The following is a 25,089-nucleotide window of genomic DNA, read 5'->3' on the forward strand; positions in this document are numbered from 1 at the left end:
CAGGATACTATTTTCCGAATGATTCCCCCGGGAGTGACGATAGTCAGATGGACTCGGTTGCACTTACAGTCTGTGATCAGAAGAAGTCCACCGATCAAGATCGGGGAATGATAAAAGCCCGGAGGCCATATGAGGATAGCTACTTTTTCACACAGCCAAAGGGAACGGGGTTAAGTGAACTTCTTGAGACCATAAATATCTATTGCCCATCGAGTGGCGCTGGTTGGTTGGTTGGTTGGTTAGCCGGTCAGTCTAATAGTTGATCCCAGGACGACGACTCTAAAGAATGGATGATGACAAGCATTAAATTGCTACTCAATCATTCATCCATCCATCCATCCATCGTTAGGGGCACTGGGACCGACGATCTGCGCGTGAAAAAAAGAGAAACAAATGAGTAGCGTGAAAGTGCAAAAAAAAAAAAACTGCCAGCATCGTGGACGCAGCCACACTGCACTGCCGATTGGGGTTGCCGGCCGCATCTAAGAGGGCAGCACATTTATGGCAAACGATCTGTCGGCACATAACCGATGACCAGGCTCTTAACCGAGGCCGTTTTTGTGTTGACAGCGGTAATCAATTATACGAAATTACGAACCTTGCGAAGCACACTCACAAGCTGAACAATAATAGTACCGAGCGCACCCGAAAGGGTATAATCTAGCCAAATGAACTTATCAGAAATAACAGTCATAAGCGATGAAGTGGGAGATCTGACATCAAAAGCACCGTACGCCCGGTAGGGGATCGGAAGCTCGTGTGGATCAATCGATGGTGTTTGCACCTCCCACCAAAAAAAATTTCCAGGGACTATCCCACGATCGTCAGATTTGTTTTCCGTGCCACTGTCGGCAAAATTACACACATTTCGGTTGAGGTGAAAATTGGCTTATATTGTGCCTGGAAGCCGATTGTTCCATCGAACGTTGGAAGTGTCTTCGACTGACTGAAAGATCCCATCGAATCCGGACTCGAATTAGCATTTTCGATATTTTTTACTAACTTTGAACAAAATCAAAAACTGAATTAATTTAGCGAAATAACACGAGAAGGAATCTCGGAAGTAATGCTCGATTCTCTACTAATGGTATTTTTTGTAGCTTTTCGCTAATGATCTTTTCGATAAAGCCACATATAGACCGGACGATTCACGTACGCGCCATATCTTTGGACTTTTAGATAGTACCCTCAACGGAGCCGCCTTAATTAGCTGATCCGTAAATGGAAGCGATTAGGTGGATAAAGGAATCGGTTCGTTTTTCAACTGTATCGCGTGGTTTGACAAATTGACGAGCGAAGGGCAAATTAATCATTTTCATCGTGTAAAGATTGTTGGATTTATTTGCGTTTTATCATGTCTAGTGTTTACCTATTCAAACATTTGAAACAGCGTAGATTTAGGTAGTGAGTAAAACATGAATAGAAAAGATAATAGCTTATTTTGATCTCAAATCCGAAAAAGTTGAAAGTTGATTTACGAAAAATCCGCAGAGAAAAAAACGAATAGATGCCCTTTAAGAAAAAACGTCTAATGCAAGTCCTTCTTTGGACCAATACGTTGGATCGTTAGGTTCGATGAATGTCAAATAAATCGTCCAACGAACGGCCGCAATAAAAGAGAGCTTATGCGCTTCACATTGAAAAAGTCTTCAACATATTATGTACGAACTGCGTAGTATTCTTTACATTTAAGAAGAGGTAGTAAAACGTACCCTTAAGAAACGTTGCTATAGTTTAACTAATGGAAATAAAACGTGAATGTTTTAGGCATGACTTCTTTCAATCTTTATTGTTTCTCATAATTACAAGTAATCGCAGTAATGCATGCATTGAAAACCCATACAATATCTAATTTTTTAAAACATTTAACAACCTTTGAAACCCTTATTTTGTCATTGGAATATATGCGAGACAAAACTCCCAATCGTAAAAAATGTGAAAAATATTCATCTTAAATCTCGCGAAGTCACGGGTTTCTGGACATTGATCAGGATGATCTCGAACAAGAGCATCGAAATTCATCAAAAAAACGGGGCAAAATGCACGACAACAACGGAGGAAAATGCACCTTTAAAAAATTCCTTCTTCGAATTTAAAAAATGTTTTAGTCTTTTCGTGAAAGTAACACTTTCCAAGGAGATTAATTCATTAATTGAATAATTTTCACATATCAAGGGGAACGTGCCATTTGAGCCAATTTGTTCTGATTCCATTTCAGTCTCTGTTTGTCTCTGATGAGGTTGCATGAGCCGGTATACAACAAGTACCGTTGTTCTTGATTGTCCAGATTCTCGCAAGACTTACAATTGTGGATAGGGTTTTGATAAAAAAAATGATCGATGCTGGTGACAAGCGATTGGCATGGAATCCTTGTGTCTCAACCGAAAATGATGTGAGACGGTATAGACTTTTTAAGCACATACCGTTTTATTTTTGATGGAGAGTATTTATCCATTCTACGATAATATTTTTCGAATATATTCATCGTTAGCGGCTGAGTGCAGGTCATACAGACACAGTTCTAGAGTTTAGGCCTCCAGATATACTGATATGTTGTACTTGATGTTTTCATGTTCCACATAGTGCATATTGTTGTTATCGTTAGCAAATTCAATTGCTTTGCACTTCTTATTAAACTGAATACAGATAATACTATTCGTTTTATTCAATTGAAGCAAAGACAGTAAATTTTCAATGTTTAGTAACGAAGGACTAAAACGAGCCGGTTCGAAATCATTAATAACGGAACTTTTTTTGTATAGCCCGCGTTTCTTTTATTTGTGAGAATTACTCCTGCCTTATTCTTTGTTTTACCCGTTCCAGCAGATCCGACTTCCGGTTCCGGAATTACAGGGTGATATGCAGCGAAAAAATAAATGAAGAAAATTGTCACTCAGAGATGGCGTGACCGATTTTCACAAAATTAGATTTAAACGAAAGGTCTTATGGTTCCATAACTTGCTATTGAATTTTTTCTTTACCCGATTTCCGGTTCCGGAATTACAAGGAAATATGTTTACATTACATATGCGGCCTCACTTTTCTCGGAAATTTCTCAACCGATTTTCACAAACTAAAATGTAAATGAAAGGTTTTGAAATTCTTTAAAAATCCCCCGAGAAGTTGCTCCATATCCGACTTCTGATTCCGGTATTACAGCGCGATAAGAGAAAAAATTCAATTTCATGGGTATTTTTTCAAAAGTGATGGTGCAAATTTTTATAAAACTTACTGGTAAATTCATCTTGTTGGCAGACCTTGTTAGTTAGTGGATATATAAATCTACTTTGGGACTATCAGTCCCCGGTTTCCGCTTCCGAACGCACCTGTAATAGTGAAGGAAAGCTCCACAAATGGAACTCACTTCGATTTCTCAGCAACAGTTAAGCTGATTTCCACAAATCATGATTCAAATTGAAGCTCTCAGTGTCTTAAAAGATACTGTGCAATTTCATCCAGATCCGACTTCCGGTTCCGAAATTATAGGGCAATGAGTATCAAAACTTTCAAACTGTCTTACAATATGATGCAAATCCGGTACGCATCACGCATCGGTACGTGCTGGTACGGAAGAAGAAAACACCACCGCCTAGAACACTGCGTGCTTTGTTCAATTTTGAATAGCGTGCAGGGTTGCCACATTTAAATCTATATTAACTTGACATAACTGTTTACAAATTGAAAAGGTTATGTTAGTTTACACCCAAAGAAAATTTTCGATTTTATTTAAGTTTGAAAGAAAAAATCTTGACAAAATCTTCTAGTGATGTTTTTGAAAATATAAGTTATATGAGAAAGGCATCATTGAACAAGTAGGTGGATTTATAAGAGTTTTTTTGGTAGTGATGACTTGATATCACATCCATTACAATTCAAATCTGAATTTAAGTTCTGAGTTGATGTCAAATTAAGGTCCACCTGCTGTGAAATCAATTACTTGATTTTCCATGATTACATGATATTTTTACCGGTTTTGAGTGGTAATCTACTATTGCGACGCTTCTTTTATGTACATCTATCGAGACGTAAATTTACATGGTTTTGTCGTTTAGTGTACACACTTAGAAAAGTTTACATCTTTATAGCATGTAAAGATAAGTCATATAATTAACTTCACAGTTAGTTTAGCAAAAGCTTACATCGATACAAACGTAAAATTGATTTTTACATGTTAGAAGATGTAATATTGTGTCATCACCAAATAAATTATGGCATGCTTGAATTCACGTTAAGCGTAAATTTCATTTTTTCTAAGAGTGTAATATACAGTTTCAATACTAAAATGGTATAGAATAATCTGGTTTTCGTAAGAAAACAGTATATGCTGAAAAAAATGTCACACTTCCTTAACGACGACGAATGGGCACATTTTCGTGCATCGTCTGGAGCTTCCGAACTACACTTCAAAAAAAAATTGAATTTTACATGTGATTTGATCCCTCATACGATGTAATTCATAAAGACCTAATTTGTCAAATGACGGAAAATTTTATTTGTAATGACTTAATGTTAGATGAGCTTGAATTTAACTGGTTTCGACTGTAGCTTGCGTTCTGCTTGCAGGTGCGACTGTATGAATTCAAATGCACCTTTTACCAGCCAAACAGATGTGTGCTTCTGTGATTCAGTCGAATAACGAACGTACTTTGCGATCCAATGATACCTGGTTCAAATCGTGGCGGTTGCTATCAGTATTCGTTTTTTTTTTATTTCAATGAATTTCAAGTCATAGAATTTAAGCCACAATATTATAAATGTTCTTCTCCGTCAATTTGTGTGAACTGCGTCGCTGCATTTATGTGTATCTAATAAGATGTAAATTCTCTGGTCTGAGGTCTGGAACCAATATTACATACTGAACTGTACCGTACCTTATCGCACCCCCCATCGTAGATTTCAATGAAACAATTATGTAAATATACAATACATTACCTTAACACCCTTTTGACTGCTGAAATCTGTACTTAAGCATTGAACTGCGACGTTTATCTAGAGAAGAAGAAGAAAAAAAAACAAAATGTACTAAACGCGAAAAGTAATAACATAATATAAATTAATAAGATCAAAATTCGAAAAATTTCCTATAAAAAGTCGTGTTTTAATTACTAAAGAAACTGTCCATTACAAGAAAAATAGGAAAAATCGAACCGAAGTTGCAACACAAAAACCGAATCAACCAATCGAACACATCTTGCCAATTAATAAAAGTGATAAACAGTTTCATTTGTTTGCTAGGGAGCAGGACTGGATAAGGTGGAAGGGAAGCAAGAATGGAGCCACAGATCGGATATGACTTGTTCGGTGCTTCGCTGGAGTGACAAAAACGGTTTCATTGCCTAGTTTGGTTATTCGCAAGGCGACGGTGGCGGCGGTGACCCAGGAACGAATGAAGGGTGCAAAAATTATGACTTTCCGATAAAGCTCTCGTGTCGTGTTGGTACATCTTTTCCTTCTCCTATTATCCAGGGAAACTTGCCAAGACAACCGCCAAGGGGTGAGGGTGAGGGTGGAGGGGGGGGGGGGTGCGAGGGGGCAGAGGTTCGTGTACATTTAATTTGATATCTAGCAGAGGTATTGAGTTGTTGTATGATTTGTGGGATTGAGATTGTCAAATTGCATAACCTTTTTGCTGCAAACCACACTGCCTGTTAGTGCAGTGCACAGCACCTGCGGCTTTGGCGCGGTTTTCCATGAATTTTAATTTTATGATATCCTACGTCTATTTTGTTGTTGCTGAACATGCGGAAGGGGAACCAGTGAGAAGCGCACTTGCAATGGAGTAGTTTGGTGGTTAATAAATTGCCATCGATCACTGGCTCGAGCGCCGCACGGACCACAGTGTGTTTGTGAATAGGGGGCGTGCTGGCAGTGTTTTAGTGTTTGATGATGGATCATGATTCCGCGACAACTAATCGGTTAGCCGACCTGACGCGATGCATTTCGGGTTCGTCTCTTGGCGTGTTGTACGAAGAGACTCACCGCTCTCTGACTGTGTTTGCATTGGCGCGGGTGAATGGTTCTGCACAGTTCATCGGTACAGGGCACTTGACAAATTGCAAGCGATGGTGGCTGACGATGTTGTGATTAGTTTGATTGGTTTGTTTGGATGATCGTTTGCCGGAGCTGATGCAGTTGAATGGCGTTTATTAATCTTGCGGGAATAGTTTATGGAAAAAAGGCCTGTTTTAGCCTGTTTGTATGTAATGACGGCTTAAATGTAAGAAAAATGCAATTGCAACGGTCTATCAAAAGATTGGCCTTAATGCATGCGATCAAAATGATGTTCTTTTAACTAGGTACTATCATTTATCGAAAACGTCTGCTAAGTCTGCTGTTTGGAATGATGACGATGTCCACTTTCTGGCCACTTTATTTACACTGAAATTCACTATGTAATTCCCGGAGTATGGGTTCCTGGTTCGTTATTTATTACAGGAAAGTAAACATCGAATGAGATTGCTAAGAGAAGTAAGAGTTAGGATTTTCATGCAAATATTTAAGATTAAAATACATGGTTATTTGTTCGTTGGTTATGAAAAAGCAAGCAACACTTTCTTGGACATTTGATACCCATCTGACAAGTGTATAATAACGAACTGAATAGAATGTAATATGATTTAACATTCAATATCTAAAACAATCAACGGTCATACGAGTACGTATAAACACACTTTAACACGTTAGAATTGGCCCTACATTCAACTACTATTATCGGTTTGATTTCCATATTTAAAAGGTCTAATGTTGATTGATTGTGGCAATTATCCGCTGTTGCAGAGGATTATCGACTACAAGCCCGCGTTGTTATCCTCACTAATAGAATAATAAATTGTCCTTCAGTTTCTGTGATTTTTTTTTTCTGGCACGCACGAAACATCTATTATGAAGCAGCACCTACAATCTACTCTTCTTGACCTGTCAAAACAGATTCCCATTCGACTAGATACCACCAGGCCATTTTATCCCGCTGAACCCAACTCGCTTGCCAGTTCGATACATTCCGCTAATTGGTTGCCGGTTCGGTCCGGTGGGATTAATTGCGAATACCCCTGCGAGCGCACCGAGCATGTGACCTGTCAGCTTACGACCCGGGGACGATTTGTCTTTGTCGTTTCCTCGCATAATTGTGTCCTGCGCAGCAAAGGCAAACCAGCCTACGTTTGCTGGCTTGACAAAAGGTTTATAGCTTTTGTTTTTTGTCTCTTTTCACAACGGTATGTTCGTGCATTGATTGGAAAATTCCATCAAATCGGTTGCCGGACGCCCACGAGCCACGAACGTTATGATTAATTGGAACTCCATGGCACGGGAAAGACCTGGGCGGCACTAAATCACCGATTGACGATGGTTGGGCCTTTTGTTTCAATTCTGTCACCAAACACGGCGGCTGGCCGTCGCGAGCTAATGGCATGCGCCGTAATTGAATGCGTGGGTTGCGCTAAAGGTCCATTAGCGGGCTGTTGTTTGTTTTCCCCTCCGGACAGCCGAAAGAAATTAGTCAGAAGTGTTTTCTATTCGCCATAAAAATCGAATAGTTATTGCCGTCGATGTGACCGGGGGAATATTCAGCCGTTTGATTCGGATAGATGTCGGCGAGTCGATGCACGCAGGGGCTCGGTAAATAGTTTAATTTAATTACGCGAATAGCACGCAAATAGAGACAAGTGTCAAGTTTTACGACTGGATGAATCAGTCAGCGGCCGATATTCGAACACGGCATGAAGTCATCCTTCTCTCCTGGCAGGCACACTGTGGCCTGTCGGTGGCGCACTTCTCATTGTGTACAACAATTTACATTCGATTTGATTAACTTATTTGTTTGGTTTTCCTCTTCAGTGAAGAGTCTGTGGACAGTGGGTAAGATTAGGTTGAAGTTGACCAGTCGGTGTTAAAGTCTTTTTACATCTAATTCAGAAGTTAATCTAATGTTGTACCATGTTTCGGCCTTGATTCGTTAGTGCATTACAATTTATGTTGAACCAATAAGTCGAAACTTGTATACGTTTGGCACGTAAGTAAGGACGATACGATTCGTTGTATTATGAAAAAGGTTCAACTCAAGTAGACCTTGAGCCTAACGTCTGCTTAGAGATTTATGTTGAACTGCTAGTTGGAATAATTGTTCAACCAAAACTGTTATGTACTGATGAGTCAAAGACGAAACGACGTACAGAAAATCTAGAAAACATAGGGGAAGATGTTCGGTTGCCGACACCCCACCGTAACTTTTGACAGAAAGCAGATAGCGTCATTACGACAAATGTCATGTGTGTGTAATAGCAGCACAATTCTTTTTGTGCCGAATACCGAAACAAACAGACGCTTGCACTTTTTGCTGCGTTCAAAACAAATTTCAATTGCGTGAAAATGAAAACAAAAGTTTTTTTTTCTGACTTTTGTTATAGCTTCATAAATTGAAGAGCATCAATCGATCGATTTTGTGATTTAGTACTGGATGCTATCAAAATTATAGCAACCAAAGATTTGTTTTGTCATTTTCAAAATGTCTACCGATTTCGGTTACCGGCACCCCATTTTTTTACAAATCGTGAAAAAATGTCAGTGATATGCAGGCTGCTGTCGAGACAAAGCAAGCCAAAGTTTTGGCCAAACATCTAGTTGCTCATACAGCAGATGCTCCGGCTAAGAAAAAAACGTGGAAGACCGGCCAAATCAACAACAAAGCTGCCACCATCCAAATCATCGGCCAAGAGAGCCAAGTCGAAGTCACCATCAGACAATGAAGACTTTTGTCCAACGTTTCCGAAAAGTATAAATTCCGGTTTTCCTTTGAATAATTGCATTCTTTATTTATATTTTTTCGAAATTTCTTGGGGTGCCTGTAACCGAACACCTTTTTTGAAATGGCCATTTTATTTTATTGAATTGATAATAAAGTTTTTTCAATCAATGGAATCAACTTAGTTACTCGAAATTCCTTCTCGAAAAATCAATTCTACATTTCACATTTTTCCGGTTTCATACCAAATTAACGAATGCCGGATGGTGGTAGAATTGAGTGAACATATACTGTAGTATTGAATTGAGAAGCTGTGATATCAAAGCCGTGTTATTTTTTATCTTTTTCAATATCCTCCATTTGTAATGGAGTGAACAATTCAAAAATACTGAAAGAGGATATTTCATGTTTCATGTGCATGATAAAAGGGAAAAACTATAAGAGAATTTATCAATTGTTCACAATTATTGATCAACTGAAGATGGCATTAGTAGTTTACCATAAACTGACCATGAACTGATGATTCGAAGACGAAAAGTAATAATAAAAAAATAGTCACGTTCGTTTTGCACAATGTTATTACCCACGATATATCAGAAAAATCCCTTAAATGATTGGGCGGAAATTTGCCAATAAAATTTCAGTTCAGCAATGACACCAAAAAAATTTGAATTTTGCAGGTGACTTGATCCCTCATACGATGTAATTCATAAAGACCTAATTTGTCAAATGACAGAAGATTTAATTTTTAATGATTCAATGTTGGATTAGCATGAATTTTACAGGTTTCGACTGTAATGTGCTTTTGGATAACAGGTGCGACTGTAAATGCACAGTTTACCAGGCAAACGGATGTGTTCTCATATGGCTCAATCGATTAACGGACGTACTGTGTGATCCAATGATTCTCGGCTCAAGTCACGGCGGTCGCTATCATTATTTTTGGTTTCATTTCTATGAATTTCATGTCATGGAATTTTAGACACAATATTAAAAGTTCTTGTACGTAAATTTGCGTGAACGCTCCACTTAAGTTGTAAAATCGCAGGGTTTTTTCTAAGTGTGTGTAAACACAGATTGAAAAAGTCAAATGAATGAAAAACTCACAGAAAAGATGATTTTTCTGAAAAAGATACGCTCAGAGGAAGGCATAAGGTTTGAGTATATTTTTCCAAAAACAAAAATCATTTTTTCTGTGAGTTTTTCATTCATAGAATACTTTCAAATGTTTCTAAAAGTTAACAAATTGTTAATAAAATTTAAAGAATTTGAATTGTAATAAGATAAGTATTGTTATCTCAAAACGAGTGAATTTCTAGCAACAGCAGTGTTCTCATAATGAAATGAAAGATTGAATGTACACATTTTTAAAAAAATCGTGTAAATTTACGTCTTCTGAGACTGATAAATTCTAGTTCCAAAAGTGACTACTTTCTATATGTTAGTTTATAGTTGACGCATGTTCCATAAATTCTGATATATCAGGTGTACAACTTTGCTTCCGCCGTTTTTTTCCAAAATTAAAAGCTTTATTGTGAAAAAGTGCTTACAGATGTATTATTCAAAGTATTATCCTTCGCTAGCGACAACTTTCTCCCATCTTTCCGGCAATTTTTGGATCCCGGGTCGAAAAAAAGAGTCCTCTTTTGACGCTATCCATGAAGCAATCCATTTTTCCAACTCTTCGAAGGATTGAAAATGTTGATCTGCCAAGCCGTGTGCCATCGAACGGAATAGGTGGAAGTCAGAAGGGACGACATCTGGGGAATACGGCGTGTGGGGAAGGACTTCCCATTTCAGCATTTCCAGGTACTTTTTGACCACTTTTTGACGTGAGGCCGAGCAATGTCGTGTTGGAGGATGACTTTGTCATGTCGCTCTTGATATTGTGGCCGCTTTTCTTTTAGCGCGTGACTAAGGCGCATCAGTTGCGTTCGATAGTGATATCCTGTGATGGTTTCACCCGGTTTTAAGAGCTCGTAGTAAATCATTAGTTCATCTTTGAAGGACCAGCCTCAACCGGTACAGCCACCTATCGGAAAACGGCGGAAGCAAAGTTGTACACCTGATACACGGAGAACCCTTCGATCATAAAATTGCGATATCCCAGTTTTTGATTTTTGCGATAGTTGATTTAACTAATTTATTTTTGATTCAACCAATATGGTTTTTGATTTGCATATATTCAACTAGTTGAAAAATATGTTGTTTTGAATGCTGTCAAATGCCGAAGACAGTTGAAAGCAAAACAATAATTGCAATGCAAAATCAACAAGTTTTTTAGTTGAAATCTGTTCGCGTCGCTTCAAAATGTCAATGAAAACAACATCGATGGTTAAAGCGTTTGGTGAAATTGTGTTCATTTGATTTGAAAAATTTATGATTCCATAACAAGTGTTTATCTAACAGAGGTGTTGTGATAAAGTTAACCTTGTTTAAGATGAAAAAGATTTGGTGACAAATTAGAAAATGTTAATGAATGACCATCTCGTAATCTTTCAGGTATGCGCAAAAATTTTATGCTTCAAATTCGATCATTGATTTACTTCCAGCAGACTGTTTTACTTCCAGCTGTTTGATACCGATGATGATGTTCATGCATTAGCAATAAAACGCTTTTTGACATGAATTTAATTTATGAAAGTAACAGGAGCGAAGGGTTTCAAACACACAGAACGCGCTGCGATTGAATGGCGCGTTTGAATTGCCGTCACAAAATTCCAATTCCCAGCGGTTGATGCACCCAAGCTCATATAAATTGACTAAAATTTTCGAAAATCAATATTGTTCGAATTGATTCAACTATTTGCAATGTCTAAAACAAATAAAACCGATTTATTTTTCAACTAACAGAATTTTGTTTCAATAACAACACCAGCTATTTCAACTAAAATAATTGTTGAAATTGAAAGGTATGTGTCCTCACTAATTGACAGCACTTTTTTTTTCAAACAGTTAAATTAGTTGTTTCAACCATCGTTTCTGCTAATCGAAAAACAAAAATGACAGTTTAGTTAAAACAACAATCGATTAGTTGTACCAAATTTTAACCAATCGAATTCAGAAAATCAACTAATATTCTGGTTGAAATGGGATCGCGAGTGGTTCCGTGTAATTTCAAATGTAATTTCACACGCCTGCATTAAAATAATGACTATGTTTGCCATAGATTTTAGTTATTTTAGTGGTCTAGTCATTTGACGAATTATTATGGTATTGTGTCCTGTAAATTTAAATACATGCACATGCTATGGACACAGTACGAAAAACCTTGTGATTTAACATCTTATAAGATGCACATAAATTAAGCGCCGCATTGCATTAAAACCTACGTACAAGAAGGTTGTAATGTTGTGTTATTTGGAAATTTTATGGCATGAAATTCAATGTAAACAAATAAAACTGATGGCGATAACGCCGACTTGAACCGAGAATCATTTTGGATTACAAAGTACGTCCGTTAATTGACTGAGCCACAAAAGTACACATTTTCTTGTCTCGTAAATGGTGCATATAATTTCAACCAGTCGCACTTGCTAGCCAGTCATACACTCTTAGGAAAAAAAAATTAAATTTACGCTTGACGTAAATTCAAACTTGCCGTGATTTCTTCGGTGATGACACAATATTACATCTACTAACATGTAAAAATAAATTTAGCGTCTGTAAGCTTCAGCTAAATGAACTGTGAAGCTAATGATATGACTTATCTTTACATGCTTTGTATTGTGAATGTAAGTAAATTGCGACACTCCTTTTATGTGCATCTATTAAGATGTACATTTTCCTAAGTGTGCACAACTGAACTGAATTACATATGGAAGTTTACGTCATTTGACAAATTAGGCCTTCATTAATCGCTTCGTCTGTGGGATTAGGTCCGGTTTCGTCTGAAACGATACCACAGACTTTGCACTTAGGTGCAAACAGTTGATTTGCAAAAAGCATTTTCTTTACGCCTGTTTGGCGGTTTGTGCGGATCAGGAATCAGAACAGATTGGCTCAGGTGGCACGTTCCCTCATAGTGGAACGAGTTAAATTATTCGGGTGAAATTGTTCATACTAAATAAAATTAAAAACTGTTGGCTAATTTTAGGACTCTTGCTACACGTAAATAGAGAACAAAATATAAAAAGACACGTATTATTTTTCTGCATGACAATAATAAAAAGCGGTTCGATAGAAGCGGTTCGTGAGCCGTTTGAGTAACTATACCGGAAAGTTATACCATATGCGGCGTTCAAAAAAGCGATCTGTTCTGAATTTTAGAAAATGAGTTCGCCATCCGTAGTTATTTACCGGGTAGAAAATAACTGCAAATTCTTCAGCATTTGTCTTCCTCATCAAGTATCACCAGTGAAATCAACGTTAATTTTTTTTATCAACACAATTTATTTGATACAATATATTTATTGGTAAATTATTCGCATATTCACACTTGACTGGTTCACTGTGCAGTGCAGCAGCACTGTTGGCTGATGTCGATTCGCAAACAGTAAAACATGACATTCACCACAATGTGTTACAATGTTTGTTTTAACTCAGCGAGTACACACAACTCGAAACAAGTCGGAATGTTCGATGACGAGATCTAATACTTGCTGGAAGGGGCCAATAGATTGCGGATAACTTTTAATAATTTAATGACAAAAAGCATATTTATTCAATTCAATTTAATAACTTGTAAATGCGGATGAGTAACAGTTGTTGGGGGGATGAGCTCGGTGCGCTTTTGGACCGTTTTGCCGATTATAGCCGGAGGAAGATATCCGAAGTGTCCAATTGCAATTCGCCGTTAAGCCTCCGCGGGGTTGGTGGGAGTACAACGGTGAGGAGGGGACACACTTAGCTCGAGCATAAAGCTGTCTGTAGGTAATAAACTTGCTAAAATATTATGAATCGAGGACCTCGTATGGGAATGAAGCTAATCCGATGGCACTTTGGGTCTCTGGACCAGGATCGGTGGAAATCGATTCGCGTAATGATTTTTCCCTCTTCATTCGCCTCTCCGAAACGTAAACTTCGCTTCTGAATTACCTTTGCACTTCAGTTGAGCATAGTCCTCGCCATTCGTGAAGTCAAGCGAAAATAAAGCGATAATCGTTTAATTTGCTTGTTCATCTGTCCTCGGTCGTCTGTTTTTGCTGGCTACTGCCTTCCACCGTTGGACCATTATTATGTTACAGTGCTATAGTGCTTGGTATTTACAGTATGAATGCGTAAAAATAAATAAGACTGCAAATACCAGTCCCCGGAAGGCGCAGTCAGTGGAATTCCTACCAGTGAGTTTTGTGGCGGAAACTGCAAATGGAGAGGAAAAAAATCCGCGATCCAACAAGTGCGATTGATCGGTCAGATTAAGATCGTTTTTAGGGGTTCTCCCAAACGGTGAATGACATTTTTCGCTACTTTGCTGAGGCGTGCTGGGGTCTCAAACACCAAACGCCCACAGAAAATGAAATTTTTAGCCCACGGTCACCACCTGAGCCCAGTCAACGTCAGATGGATGGTTGATATTTAAGATCGAGGCGCAAGAGATGAAATTCGGGGTGTATGTTAATCTAATTCCAACCCGTAAAGATCTTCGCGCATGCTTCTCGGAACTCGGCCAGAGCCGGAGAGTTAATTTTCGTGATTGGTGCGGTGTGTGACGATACGGAAGAAGGGAAGTTTGCCTTGAGAGGGGTTTGATTTCTTGTTTCTTTTTATGATTTTTTTTGTATAATTCGAATATCATATCAGGGTTATTCCTCACTGTATATGTGTATCAAAATGCGGTAGCCGTTGGACAGGTTGAAATGCTGGACAGCTTCTAGCCAAGGGAGGTAGGTTGTCCCACACTGTGAGACAACTTACTAACAACTGGCTGGTAGCTAGGCAGCCAAGCCACAAATATAAACGGGCAACTATTTTGATGGGCTGTTTGTTGAATATATTAAAAAACGATTGAAATGTTACCACGTAGTAATATTTACTGGTAAGAGATTAGTCTCGTATTGTGCTGTGTGGTGAAAAATTGGGACACAGTGAGGCGGGTTTTCGTGTTATCTTGCTTGGTTCGTTAACATGCGCTCTGACAGTGTGATACTAGATGGGCTCTAGATACAATGAAGCAAGAATTGGTTTCTCAATTCACTTGGCACGGGCAATAAAAATAATGTCGATGTCGTACGCGAAGTCAAGGAGCATTTGGGGTTCATTGTTGATGGTTTTGCTATTGAAAGATAATATTTCCATTGATCTTGATATGTTGTATTTTTATTTTTTATCTCATTCTCGTTTCATTCCACAGACAAATTAAAAATCGATACCAAATGAGTACTAGCTGGGGCAAAAATCTTTTGAACTGTCGAAACTCGCTTCAATTGCACAATATATTATAATCCATTCAGGGTTTGTTGTCGATTTTTGTTTACAAATTTGGCATCATGTTGAGTACGGAAAAACCGATTTTCGTTCTCTCATAAAACATTATTTGTTGAGTGGCAAAACGACAAAGGAACCCCAAAAAAGTTGGATTAACATTAAGGCACTAGTGCTCCTTTGGATTGCGCCATGAAGTATTGGTTTTTTGTAGGAATCAATGATGCGGTTACACAGGGCAATGTCAAAAAAGGCATAAAGTTGAGTTGCAGACGAACAAAAATAACCTGCTTTCCGTGCTGCGGGTGCTGTATTCGATCAAAACATGAACGCGAGCATACTTTGCAAGTGTGTTTGGCCACGCTGATGCAGAATTTAAATTGGTAACTGTTGAACGAATCAGTATCAATCATTACACGTCACAGAACAAAATAGATGCCAGACAATGGACTGAAGCCTAAATGAGTGAACTGAAGCGACCTAAGGAGACCCAGTAAGTCGAAATGGTGTCGGTTTTCTGGGACTGTCATGTCGTACTATTCGTGAATTGTATCTAAAATGGCAAAACCAAGAGTAATGCTGCTTATTACTTTGAAGGCAAAAATCTCTACCAAATGGACTAACATAACGCGAAAGTAAAATTATTTCCGCTAGGCTAGAGCTAAAATGTACGATTTAGGATTTGGATTGTTTCCCCTCCTACCCTATTCACCCGATTTGGCTCCTTTGGATTATTGTCTATTCTCAAACTTCTATAGATGGCTTATCAATAAAAAATCGGGTCACACGAGTAGATCATCGACGTCGCGGAGGAGTATTTTGCAGACAGTCTTGAAAATGACCTTCCGGGTGGGATCTGAACTTTTTCATTTTGAAAATGTTTTTAATCATCCCACCTACTTTAAGAGACTTGAGGTCGCGTGATTTAAAAAATGAAGACAAATATAAAATGAAATATTTCAACAAAGAACTGACTCAATGGTTTCCCTGTACATTTCGTAAAAAGCGATAATAGAGTATCTTCTATACCAGGTGGTTGAATGAATGCAAAAGCATATATGAAACAAATTATTCCAGAAGCTGAATGTCCAGTACTTGACTATTCACTACTATAGGTATTAGTGTTTTTGACGAGGAACTATAATCTGTTTTTGTAAGTAATCTGTTTTGTCAATAGTGTCGAAATTTCAAATTCTACCATTTCATGAACAAAATGCCGGGAGGCCAACGTAAGATCCATATCTTCAAATTATCAAACGAACGTGTTACTTGTGTCAGTTTGTTCTGACTCCTGATTCGTGAAATTGCACGGCAGAACCTGTTAACTTATATGGACGTTAATTTTACTACAGTGAAATAGTAGTACATTTCTGAACCAATATCTCGGTTGGATGAATCGTAATACCTTATCGGTCTTAATTTGTTGTCTTGATATTTTATTTGCTTTACAAGAAAGTTTTGACATTTTTATACTAGGTGGCGGTGTGACCATATAAATGCGACAGCTGTTTTGCATCCAACTTTATGTCAAACAGTATCAGCTGGCTTTATATTTATATGCTTGTCATTGTTTGTCCCGAGTTTGTGGCATAGTGTGGGAGTTCTTATCTAGCAGAATTCCTAGTCGCGGTAGGATCGAAGTGCTAGCCAGAAAATTTTGTGCACAAAGAAGTTTGTTGAAACAGAATGATCACATTCCCCAAAAGGAATCTTATACCAAAACTTTGCTTTTATCAATGTTTTGGTGTGCGGAGCAATTCACAATTTTACGTATAAAAACGCCACCAAAATGACATTAGTGGGAAGACTCTTTTGAAACATCTTTATATTTAACTCTTTCAGCTGATTCTTGCGGTTTAAATCCATGGAAATAGTTCAAAAACAAAGTTCTTGGATGTCATCTAAATTAACACGAAGGAAGAACAGAATAAAGGTGGCCACGCACTAGGCGGATCCGTACGATCCAACCGATCCGACCAATCCGACCAATCCGACCGATCCGAGTTCTCTGACACGAACTTTTTTTTGATTTGGCTATGGTTGAGCTGCACATGGATAGACCTCAATTCCACGTTGACAAATTTGCTTTGGAAAACTTCATGAGCGTTGACAAATGCGCGCTTCGCAACACCCGGTGCGTATGAACATACCTTGCCGGGAGTCATACTTTTCGTCATAGGTTTTGAATTAATTGCTGGCCCGCAAATTTTTCAACGGGTTCGGATTCTACGATGCTTTATTGTATTATGATATATTTTGCCTAAATTGTATAGGACAAATTTGAAAAAAAAATATCTTGTCTATTTTTTTACAATAAGTTTAAGTTTGTTGTACGATCTGTAAAAGTGGCAACGATTTTGTTGAAAATTTGACGGAAAATTTAATTTTACAATAACTTTCAACTAGAATTAGTGGCGAAATACTAAATATATTTTTAATATAGTGAAATTAAATGGAATTTATTTTCTTTCAACGCGCTTCGGATGATTGTTTCGTAGAACCGATTGGTCCTACTTTGTTGCTTTGATATTTTATTGGGTTTACAAGTAAGAGAGATTTGAGAGATTTTATTTAGATGGTGCTGTGAGTATATCAATTCGCCGTGTTGATTGCACCTGCAAAGCAGTATCAACTGGCTTAATATTTCTATGTTTAGCGGTGTTTTGGAGGTTATGGTAATATCGTTATCTAGTTTTAAATATGCCAAGTTTTGTGTAACCAAAACGTCATTCGCGGGAAGCACTCTATTTTTTTTAATTTATTAGAGAAAATAAAAGAACCTGAAAGTTGTGCAAGGCAAATGGGAAACATTCTTCATCAGTAAAATCTTGTAAGTACCGATTCAAAAGGTCAAAAAGCGTTATTTTGTAAATGAAAGATGAAGACAAGGATTGCTTTTATCGTATCAAAGAACGCTCACTAGCAACTCTTCACACGATTTAATCAGTGCCATCAAAGAGAGACGGATATCATCGCAGCAACAAAAAACCGGCATGGTAAATTAAACATAGAATAGACATCAATGCGAGAGTGAATTTCTCTCGATGACCTGTCTGAGAATCAAAGGTTAGCACGCTGCTGTGGGGATTCACTCTGAAGCAACAAACGGTCGCTTATTCTCGTTTCGCGATCCGATTCTACAGGGTCCGCCATCTAACATTTTTTTTAAATTAGCGGTTATTTCGACATTGGTAACCTTAATGTAACTTCTGATTTGACAGAAACTTAGTTTTATCCTGCCGCTGAACGAAAATGGTGTGATAAGTGTTATGTGGACAAGCCCGAGACAATTCAAGTCTTGAAGGACGTGCAGCCAGAGCTGAAATAAAGCTGCATACAATCGAAAATGTACTAAAAAACTGAACCGACCGTATGGCGTACTGCAAGGCCAGCCGAGGCAGCCATTCGAATGACATTATATTCCACAATTAACCGGAAGAATTGTACTTTAATATGAAAAATAAATTTTGAAATCGGATGAACCGTTTGTGTTTTATTGCATGTTTAAAAAAAGTTACATGGCGGACCCTGTATACAGGCAGTTGATAATTGTGATAGAATCATTTTACTATTGCCGCTTATTCTAACTATGTGCATATAATCTTTGTATAACGTGTGTCTGTTAAAATGTATGTGAATGCTCCACACAAGGGTTTTGAAATATTGCAACCTTCGAATAATCGATTCGATTTTCTGCGATAATTGTTAACTTTCGATTCTCTCTTAGTAAGTTCAGAGTGGAAAGTGTAGAAAAATTCTCTCTGGAGCGAAGAAATGAAGAAAAATTCTCTCACGGTTCTTGCATTGAGAGACACGAGTTCTTGCAGCATCTTCTACCGGATTGAAAATGTTGTATACAATGTAGATAAATATCGAGCAGCTTCTGTCAAATTATTGGCAATCACCAACACTGAATGAAGAGCGCAAAAGAACAACGGAATTTTTTCAATATGAAGAATTTGAGCGTTTATTGGACATCAACAGTTGTTGGATGCAAGTGAAACCTTCGCAATCATATGTAATAACATAAAAACCGTCACTTCATAGAGGACTCAAAATTAAACAAAAACATATAGAATTGTTTGTTCTAGAATCAACTCCTGTGCCACCGCCATTTATCTCTTACGTTGAGCAATCATATCTCAGGACTGATTCAATATTTTCACATAATATTCACACTGTAGCAGTCTCTAATGAAGAATCTTTTTCCGTTTACAGAAGTAGCTTGATAATGATTTCAACATTCATGAATATCTGTTCTCTGTGGATTTTCATAGTGCGTCTTAGTCTTCCGTTCTCGTTCACCATTTTCAGACGCTTATTTGGGATTTAACAAGGTATTACTTCGCAAACATTGCGCTGTCGTAATTGCACGTAAAATCATACATTAGGAAACACATTAAGTGATGAAAAATGATCAAAATCCCAATTAAAATCAATTCCGAATGGGGTACCATGCCGAAGTGACCCTCGTTTGTACCCTGCTGCGAGCAATTTGACAGTCAAGAAAGATGCGTTTTCTGATTGCAAAACTCGGTGGCTCGTCAAACCCGAAGCGGGAAAGGGAAGAGTGCGTATAATTGAAAACTACGGTTAATAGTAACATTATTGATAGTTCTCGGATGCACCGGCGTGTGTGTGTATTGTGTATGTGTGATTGCAGCACGCGCAATCAAATGGTTCAGAGAGGAGATTACAATATTTTGCCTAAGTAGCCAGTTTGTTTTAATTAGCTGCAGAAATGGTTAATGGTCATGGCGTGCAGTCGTAAATCGTTCTACCTTACCCGGATGCCCCTCCAACATATTCCCAACGTTGGACCGGCTCAGATCAATAAATCCACCAAACAAATGAGCCTCGCGAGATTCGCTCAGCGAAAGCAGGAATCCGTTACAATCGGAGCTTTCCTTCCTGCGCCTATAGGCAAGGAGGAATGTAGCGGCGAATCACGGAACCTACATGCCTACATGTGAACGAACCGCCATCCAACCACTGAATAGCGACTATCCATAAATATTAAAATGAAATAATATTATTATTTTTGCTCATATGATTTATCATTACATTATTACCGCGCTTTTTCCATCCCGTGTTTTTCGCGCGGAGACTTGCGTAAGCTTATTTCTTTTTATTTTTACTTATTTTACTACCTGTCGTCCCATTTAGCATACGTTCACACACATTCTCACAGGAAATGAGATTATTTTAATTTATGTGCGTTTAATGGCGAGTGAAAATGACATTCGCCTTCGCTTAGGAAAAGTCATATCGTCAGAATTCTACATACGCGATCAAACGGACGGAAACTCAATCAAAGTGTCGTATGTTGGTGGCTAGATGGGTTACTACTTACCTTAGCGGAACTTTCCAGTGGATTCCAATAAACTGCGATGGCATTGTGTGACACTTCCTCGATGCAACCGACTAGACCGACGGAGTTTTTCGTATCTGCAGGATGGAACGGAATGAGGTTGGAGTGATTAATTTAGTCATTTAAAATAAATAACATAATTATTGGGTAGTACGGCCCCCGTGCAGGGTTATTGTTGCAAAATGTCTGTCCACCGAACCACTTCAATGAATGTTTGCTTAATGTGGTTAACAATGAGTCCTGTCATATGTAAAGTTGTTATTTTTTTTCCACCGAAAACAGAAGTAAGCTGAGCAACGTTCGGCGAAGACTGGGCGGTGCGTCGTGAACGGGGCCACTGAAGGGCACTTGTATTGTTATCTTATTGTTTTACAAGTGGCTACTCTAGGGTGAAGTGTACACTCTCAGCCGTGAGTGAGTTTGGCAGTAGTCGCCAGAAGGTAAACTCGACATATGTGTTGTCTTTAGATTTTGTTTTTTTTTTTGCAATTTCTCGCAGATTTAACTTGGTGGCAAAAGCGTTGTACTGTTCCTGAGACAGTTTTGTTTAAACTGCATATATTAAGCAGTAGGATATTAAGATGAGATGTGTCAATTAATATATGGTATCGATGGATTCCGAAATAATTGATGTACCGAGATCGAGTAGTTTCATAGCACTGAATGTATTAGACTCTAAACCAAGCCCTGTTAAAAACGCACATATATTCGGTATAATAGTAACAGTTTGATAATAAAAAAAAATTGTTATAGTCTAACAACTACGCTACAGTTCTCAGTAGTGTTAGCTTATTCTAAACTTTATCAGCTAAGATTTTCAATACTACCCACTGATACTTCAATCAGTGTAACAATCAACATTTGCCTATGGGTTGAAAACTGGTCGTTAGAATACATACTGTCTAAACTATATGCGACACAAATATTATCACCACACACAATGCTATTATGTATGTTAAACAGTGTTTTATTGTCATACACTCGTCTTTTTTAGTAGTTGTTTTGGAAAACTTGTGATCCTAAAATAAAATTTCTTCCGATAAAAAATTTCTGAAGACGTATTTTTTTTTATATATAACTCTAGATCTCAATGTTTCGTGCATTTCTAAGACGAGACAAGAAAGCCACTTAGTTTTAAAAATTCATATAGACAAAAACTTTGAAAATTCGCATAAAAAATTCTTATTTGCTATCAAAAACCAAAGGAAGACATACTGAAAACGGGCAGAGAATGAAATGGCGATTATGACATTTGCTGAAATAATCCAGGAGGTCCAGGTTTGTAACTGTAAGCCTTCCTCCGTGGACCTATTTTTTCCCATAGAGCCAACATGAAGGTGTGAGGAAGCCACATGACAATGTCACTGTGCACGTTCGATCAGGTTTTATTTTCTAGTATTACGTCTCTAGCATTATCAATTAACTTATTTCAATGATGTGAAGACATTCGGCTCTCCGAGCATCGTTTGAAATATTGATTTTCACATCGATTGCACATTTTTTATATAAGAAAGTCAAATATGATGTGTTTCAACTGGAATAATTTTGCAAAATCAATTAAAAATTCCACCTTTTTCATTTATTTACTATAAATCCAAATGCATTCGTGCATTTTTAATGTTACCACGATCGGTCGTCTGTAGTACACAACGTAATATTTTTACCTTTTTCTAGAAATGTAGGATATTGAATTGCTAGAAAAACTGACTATTGAACGGAGCCTCTAGTGTTAAATACCATTGGACTCAGTTTGATAAGATGTGTCTTTGTGTGTATATGTGTATGCACTTTTATATACTTTTGCGATACAATATTTAGTCATAAATCAAGTTCGAAATCAAAAATGATCTAAATCAAGTTCAAAAATCAACAGGCTTTCACTTCCGGTGGAGAAGGTGACGTAAGTGACTCAAATGTCGGCTGTCGGCTCAAATTTCTCGGAGATAACTACGCCGATTTCAACAAATTTGAATGCTTTTACTGAGTCATTGGTAAATTTCGAAGAACAAATGTTTGATATTTTCAGTTCAGGATAATATAAGTAGCGTATTCGACAAATCGCACCTTTTTCTTTCCGCTCGGTTTCTCGGAGTTGATTGAAACTATTTCAACAATCTTACGTCGTTTTTCATTGGAAACACTCGTGGAGTGTTTTGCTCGATTCGTGCAGATTTGCACCGCACAAAAACGATGCACTTTCGGGGCAACTCGCGGGCAACTATTCTGCACCCGTTTTCTTTTCCGAGCAGCTAACGTGCAAACCAAACTTTACAAAATCGTTTCATTGATTGATTTTCAGGGCAAATCACTGGCACTGAGCGAGTGGAACTAATGAAAGGCGACATTAGGTTCGTTCGAAAGCTACCATTGGATTAATTTGGAAGGCTACTGGTGAACGTTTCCGATTCCGGAGATATATTTTAAGTGACGTATCCGACAAACTTTAGTTTTTTTTATATTCGCTCAATTTACTCGGAGATGCCTGTGCTGATTTTGAAGATGTTAGACTTACTTGAATACTTCTGTTGGGTTATTTGATACGATAAAATGGCTTAAAACGAACATTTTCGATACTGGAGATAAAATCGTATAAATGACGTAACCAACAAACCGTTCCAAGATTACTGAGCCGATGCGGACGAACGTGGACTACAGTTTGGTTGCAGATCCCGTTCAAATAAATTATGAAGGTTGTCGGATTCCGAATATATAATCGTATAAGTGACGTATCCGACAGCTCGCACAATTTTCTTGGAGTTATTTCAACTGATTTCGATGAACTCGATGGCTCGTTTGAAAGCTATGCTATGGTCACGGATCCAGAGAAACAAACGTATAAGTGACATAACCGACAAAGTGCATGACTCAATGATGAATCAACCGATTTAGACAATGTGAGGCTCGTTTAGAAGCTAAAATGTGTTCTCGGATCAAGTATAAACCGATCATGGTTGGCTCTTCAAATTCCGGCGGTATAACTTAATAAGTCACGCAACCAACAAACCGCTCTCTTTTCTCTCCGCCCAACTTTATTGATAATCGTATAACTGATTTCGACAAATTTATGTTCGTCCGAGAGCTACTAAGGATTCAATGATCGAGTTTAACTGTATTATCGCTCTTATGGAAATATTACCAAATAAGTGAAGTAAGAGTCAAAGCACAGTTCTGTGAATTACCCGAATCAATCTGGAAATTATTGGATCTATTCAAATTTATTTCAAAATTTAGCTCGATATTATAAAAAGACGAATTAAATGACACATAACTTAAGGGTGTACGGTCTCACAATGTATCACTTTCAAATGTTTGTAACTTTTTACCCATTGGGTATTTTAAATTAGAACTTTGGGTCAAACTAGTTCAATATGTAATGCCTTACGCGACATTAAACTAACCAGAGACTATTCGGTAGAAAAAGGAATGAAAATTATTGACTGAAAGTACTCAAGGGAGAGCAAGGATGTAATGATATAGCATGGAAAGGGGAGGTGTAAGAGGGTCATTTAAGTAAGCAGAAATCTTTTTAGTAACTTAATTTAGATAAGTTAAGCGTTTATATGACCAACTCTTAGCTAGCTAGGAGTAGAGAGTATATTATGTGGGAAAATGCGCATTGTTCAGTCTGCGCAGGTCGGAATATGAGGCGTTGAAATTAACTCCTTTTGGTTCATATGCGTGGGCAGCTTTTTTATTTCCTGTCGGGAGGTTCCCACAAAATTTGACCTTATGTGTGGTAATTTCATTAGAAAAAGATCAGTAAAGTTGAAGACATGAATTTTCAGTAAAGTGAAATTGCGTGGAGTCGGAAGAATATATTGCTGATTTTGGAGAAGATGTTTGTCTGATGACAACAAAAAATGACGCGTAAAATATTGTTTAAAGGCAAATAATTATTACTAAATACTTAAACATTTTCATTTGATTGTAGTATAGCATGTATAACGTGAATCATTACCAACTAATTTTTTATTGTACTAAAAAGCAGGCATTAAACTCGCACTAGCGTTAAGAATTATTAGAAGATGGTATAAAAGATTGAAAGATAAGGGAATTTGCGTATTTTTCATTGTGATTCGTTACAGGACGAATACATTTCTTTTGTCTAATTTTTCTAATTTGTTCCTTATGGAACATTGATATAAAAGTTGAATTAAACTGATTATGATGACGACTTTAGTTTTCTGTGGAATTTTTGTACATTTGAATTCATTAAAAAAAAACAAATATATGTGAGCTTCTTTTGTAGTTAATAAGTAAATTAAAACAATTGAACAAACAAGAATGAGATGCAATTCTACAATAGCACATAAAATAATCGTTTGACTGAATGGATCGAGATTGACAGATCATTGCGAGCTCAATCGATTACCACCTGCCTTTATCGAGATTGAGGGGATTTCCTGTCGGTACGAAAAATTCCCGGTACTCGCTAAACGCGATGAGTTATCATATTTGGAATCTTAGCCGGACACTTGCGGTGAGCAATTTATGCAACGGTGCTGCTGAGCCACAAATCACCGCGCCGCCATCAGTGAGTGGCATTCCAAAACAATCAGTAATCAGAATCTTGTGTATAATTTCGCTTAACCCTGAAGAACAATTCAAGCAACAA

The 25,089-nt window shown here is 37.7% G+C and overlaps 1 protein-coding gene across 5 annotated transcripts in view; it reads right to left on the reverse strand.

Annotated features, from left to right (window-relative positions):
- The window catches only part of LOC131438847 (protein grainyhead), a 454,054-nt gene that overhangs the window by 34,507 nt on the left and 394,458 nt on the right, over positions 1 to 25,089 (reverse strand). For all 5 annotated transcript variants that reach the window (XM_058609180.1, XM_058609182.1, XM_058609183.1 and 2 more), the window contains 2 exons: positions 20,457 to 20,551; positions 4,933 to 4,989 (listed from right to left, as the gene is read on the reverse strand). In XM_058609180.1, coding sequence (XP_058465163.1) covers positions 4,933 to 4,989; positions 20,457 to 20,551 — 152 coding nt within the window. The remainder of the gene's footprint in view (positions 1 to 4,932; positions 4,990 to 20,456; positions 20,552 to 25,089) is intronic.

Source organism: Malaya genurostris, chromosome 3 (genome assembly GCF_030247185.1).
Source record: "Malaya genurostris strain Urasoe2022 chromosome 3, Malgen_1.1, whole genome shotgun sequence".
NCBI classification, from domain to species: domain Eukaryota; kingdom Metazoa; phylum Arthropoda; class Insecta; order Diptera; family Culicidae; genus Malaya; species Malaya genurostris.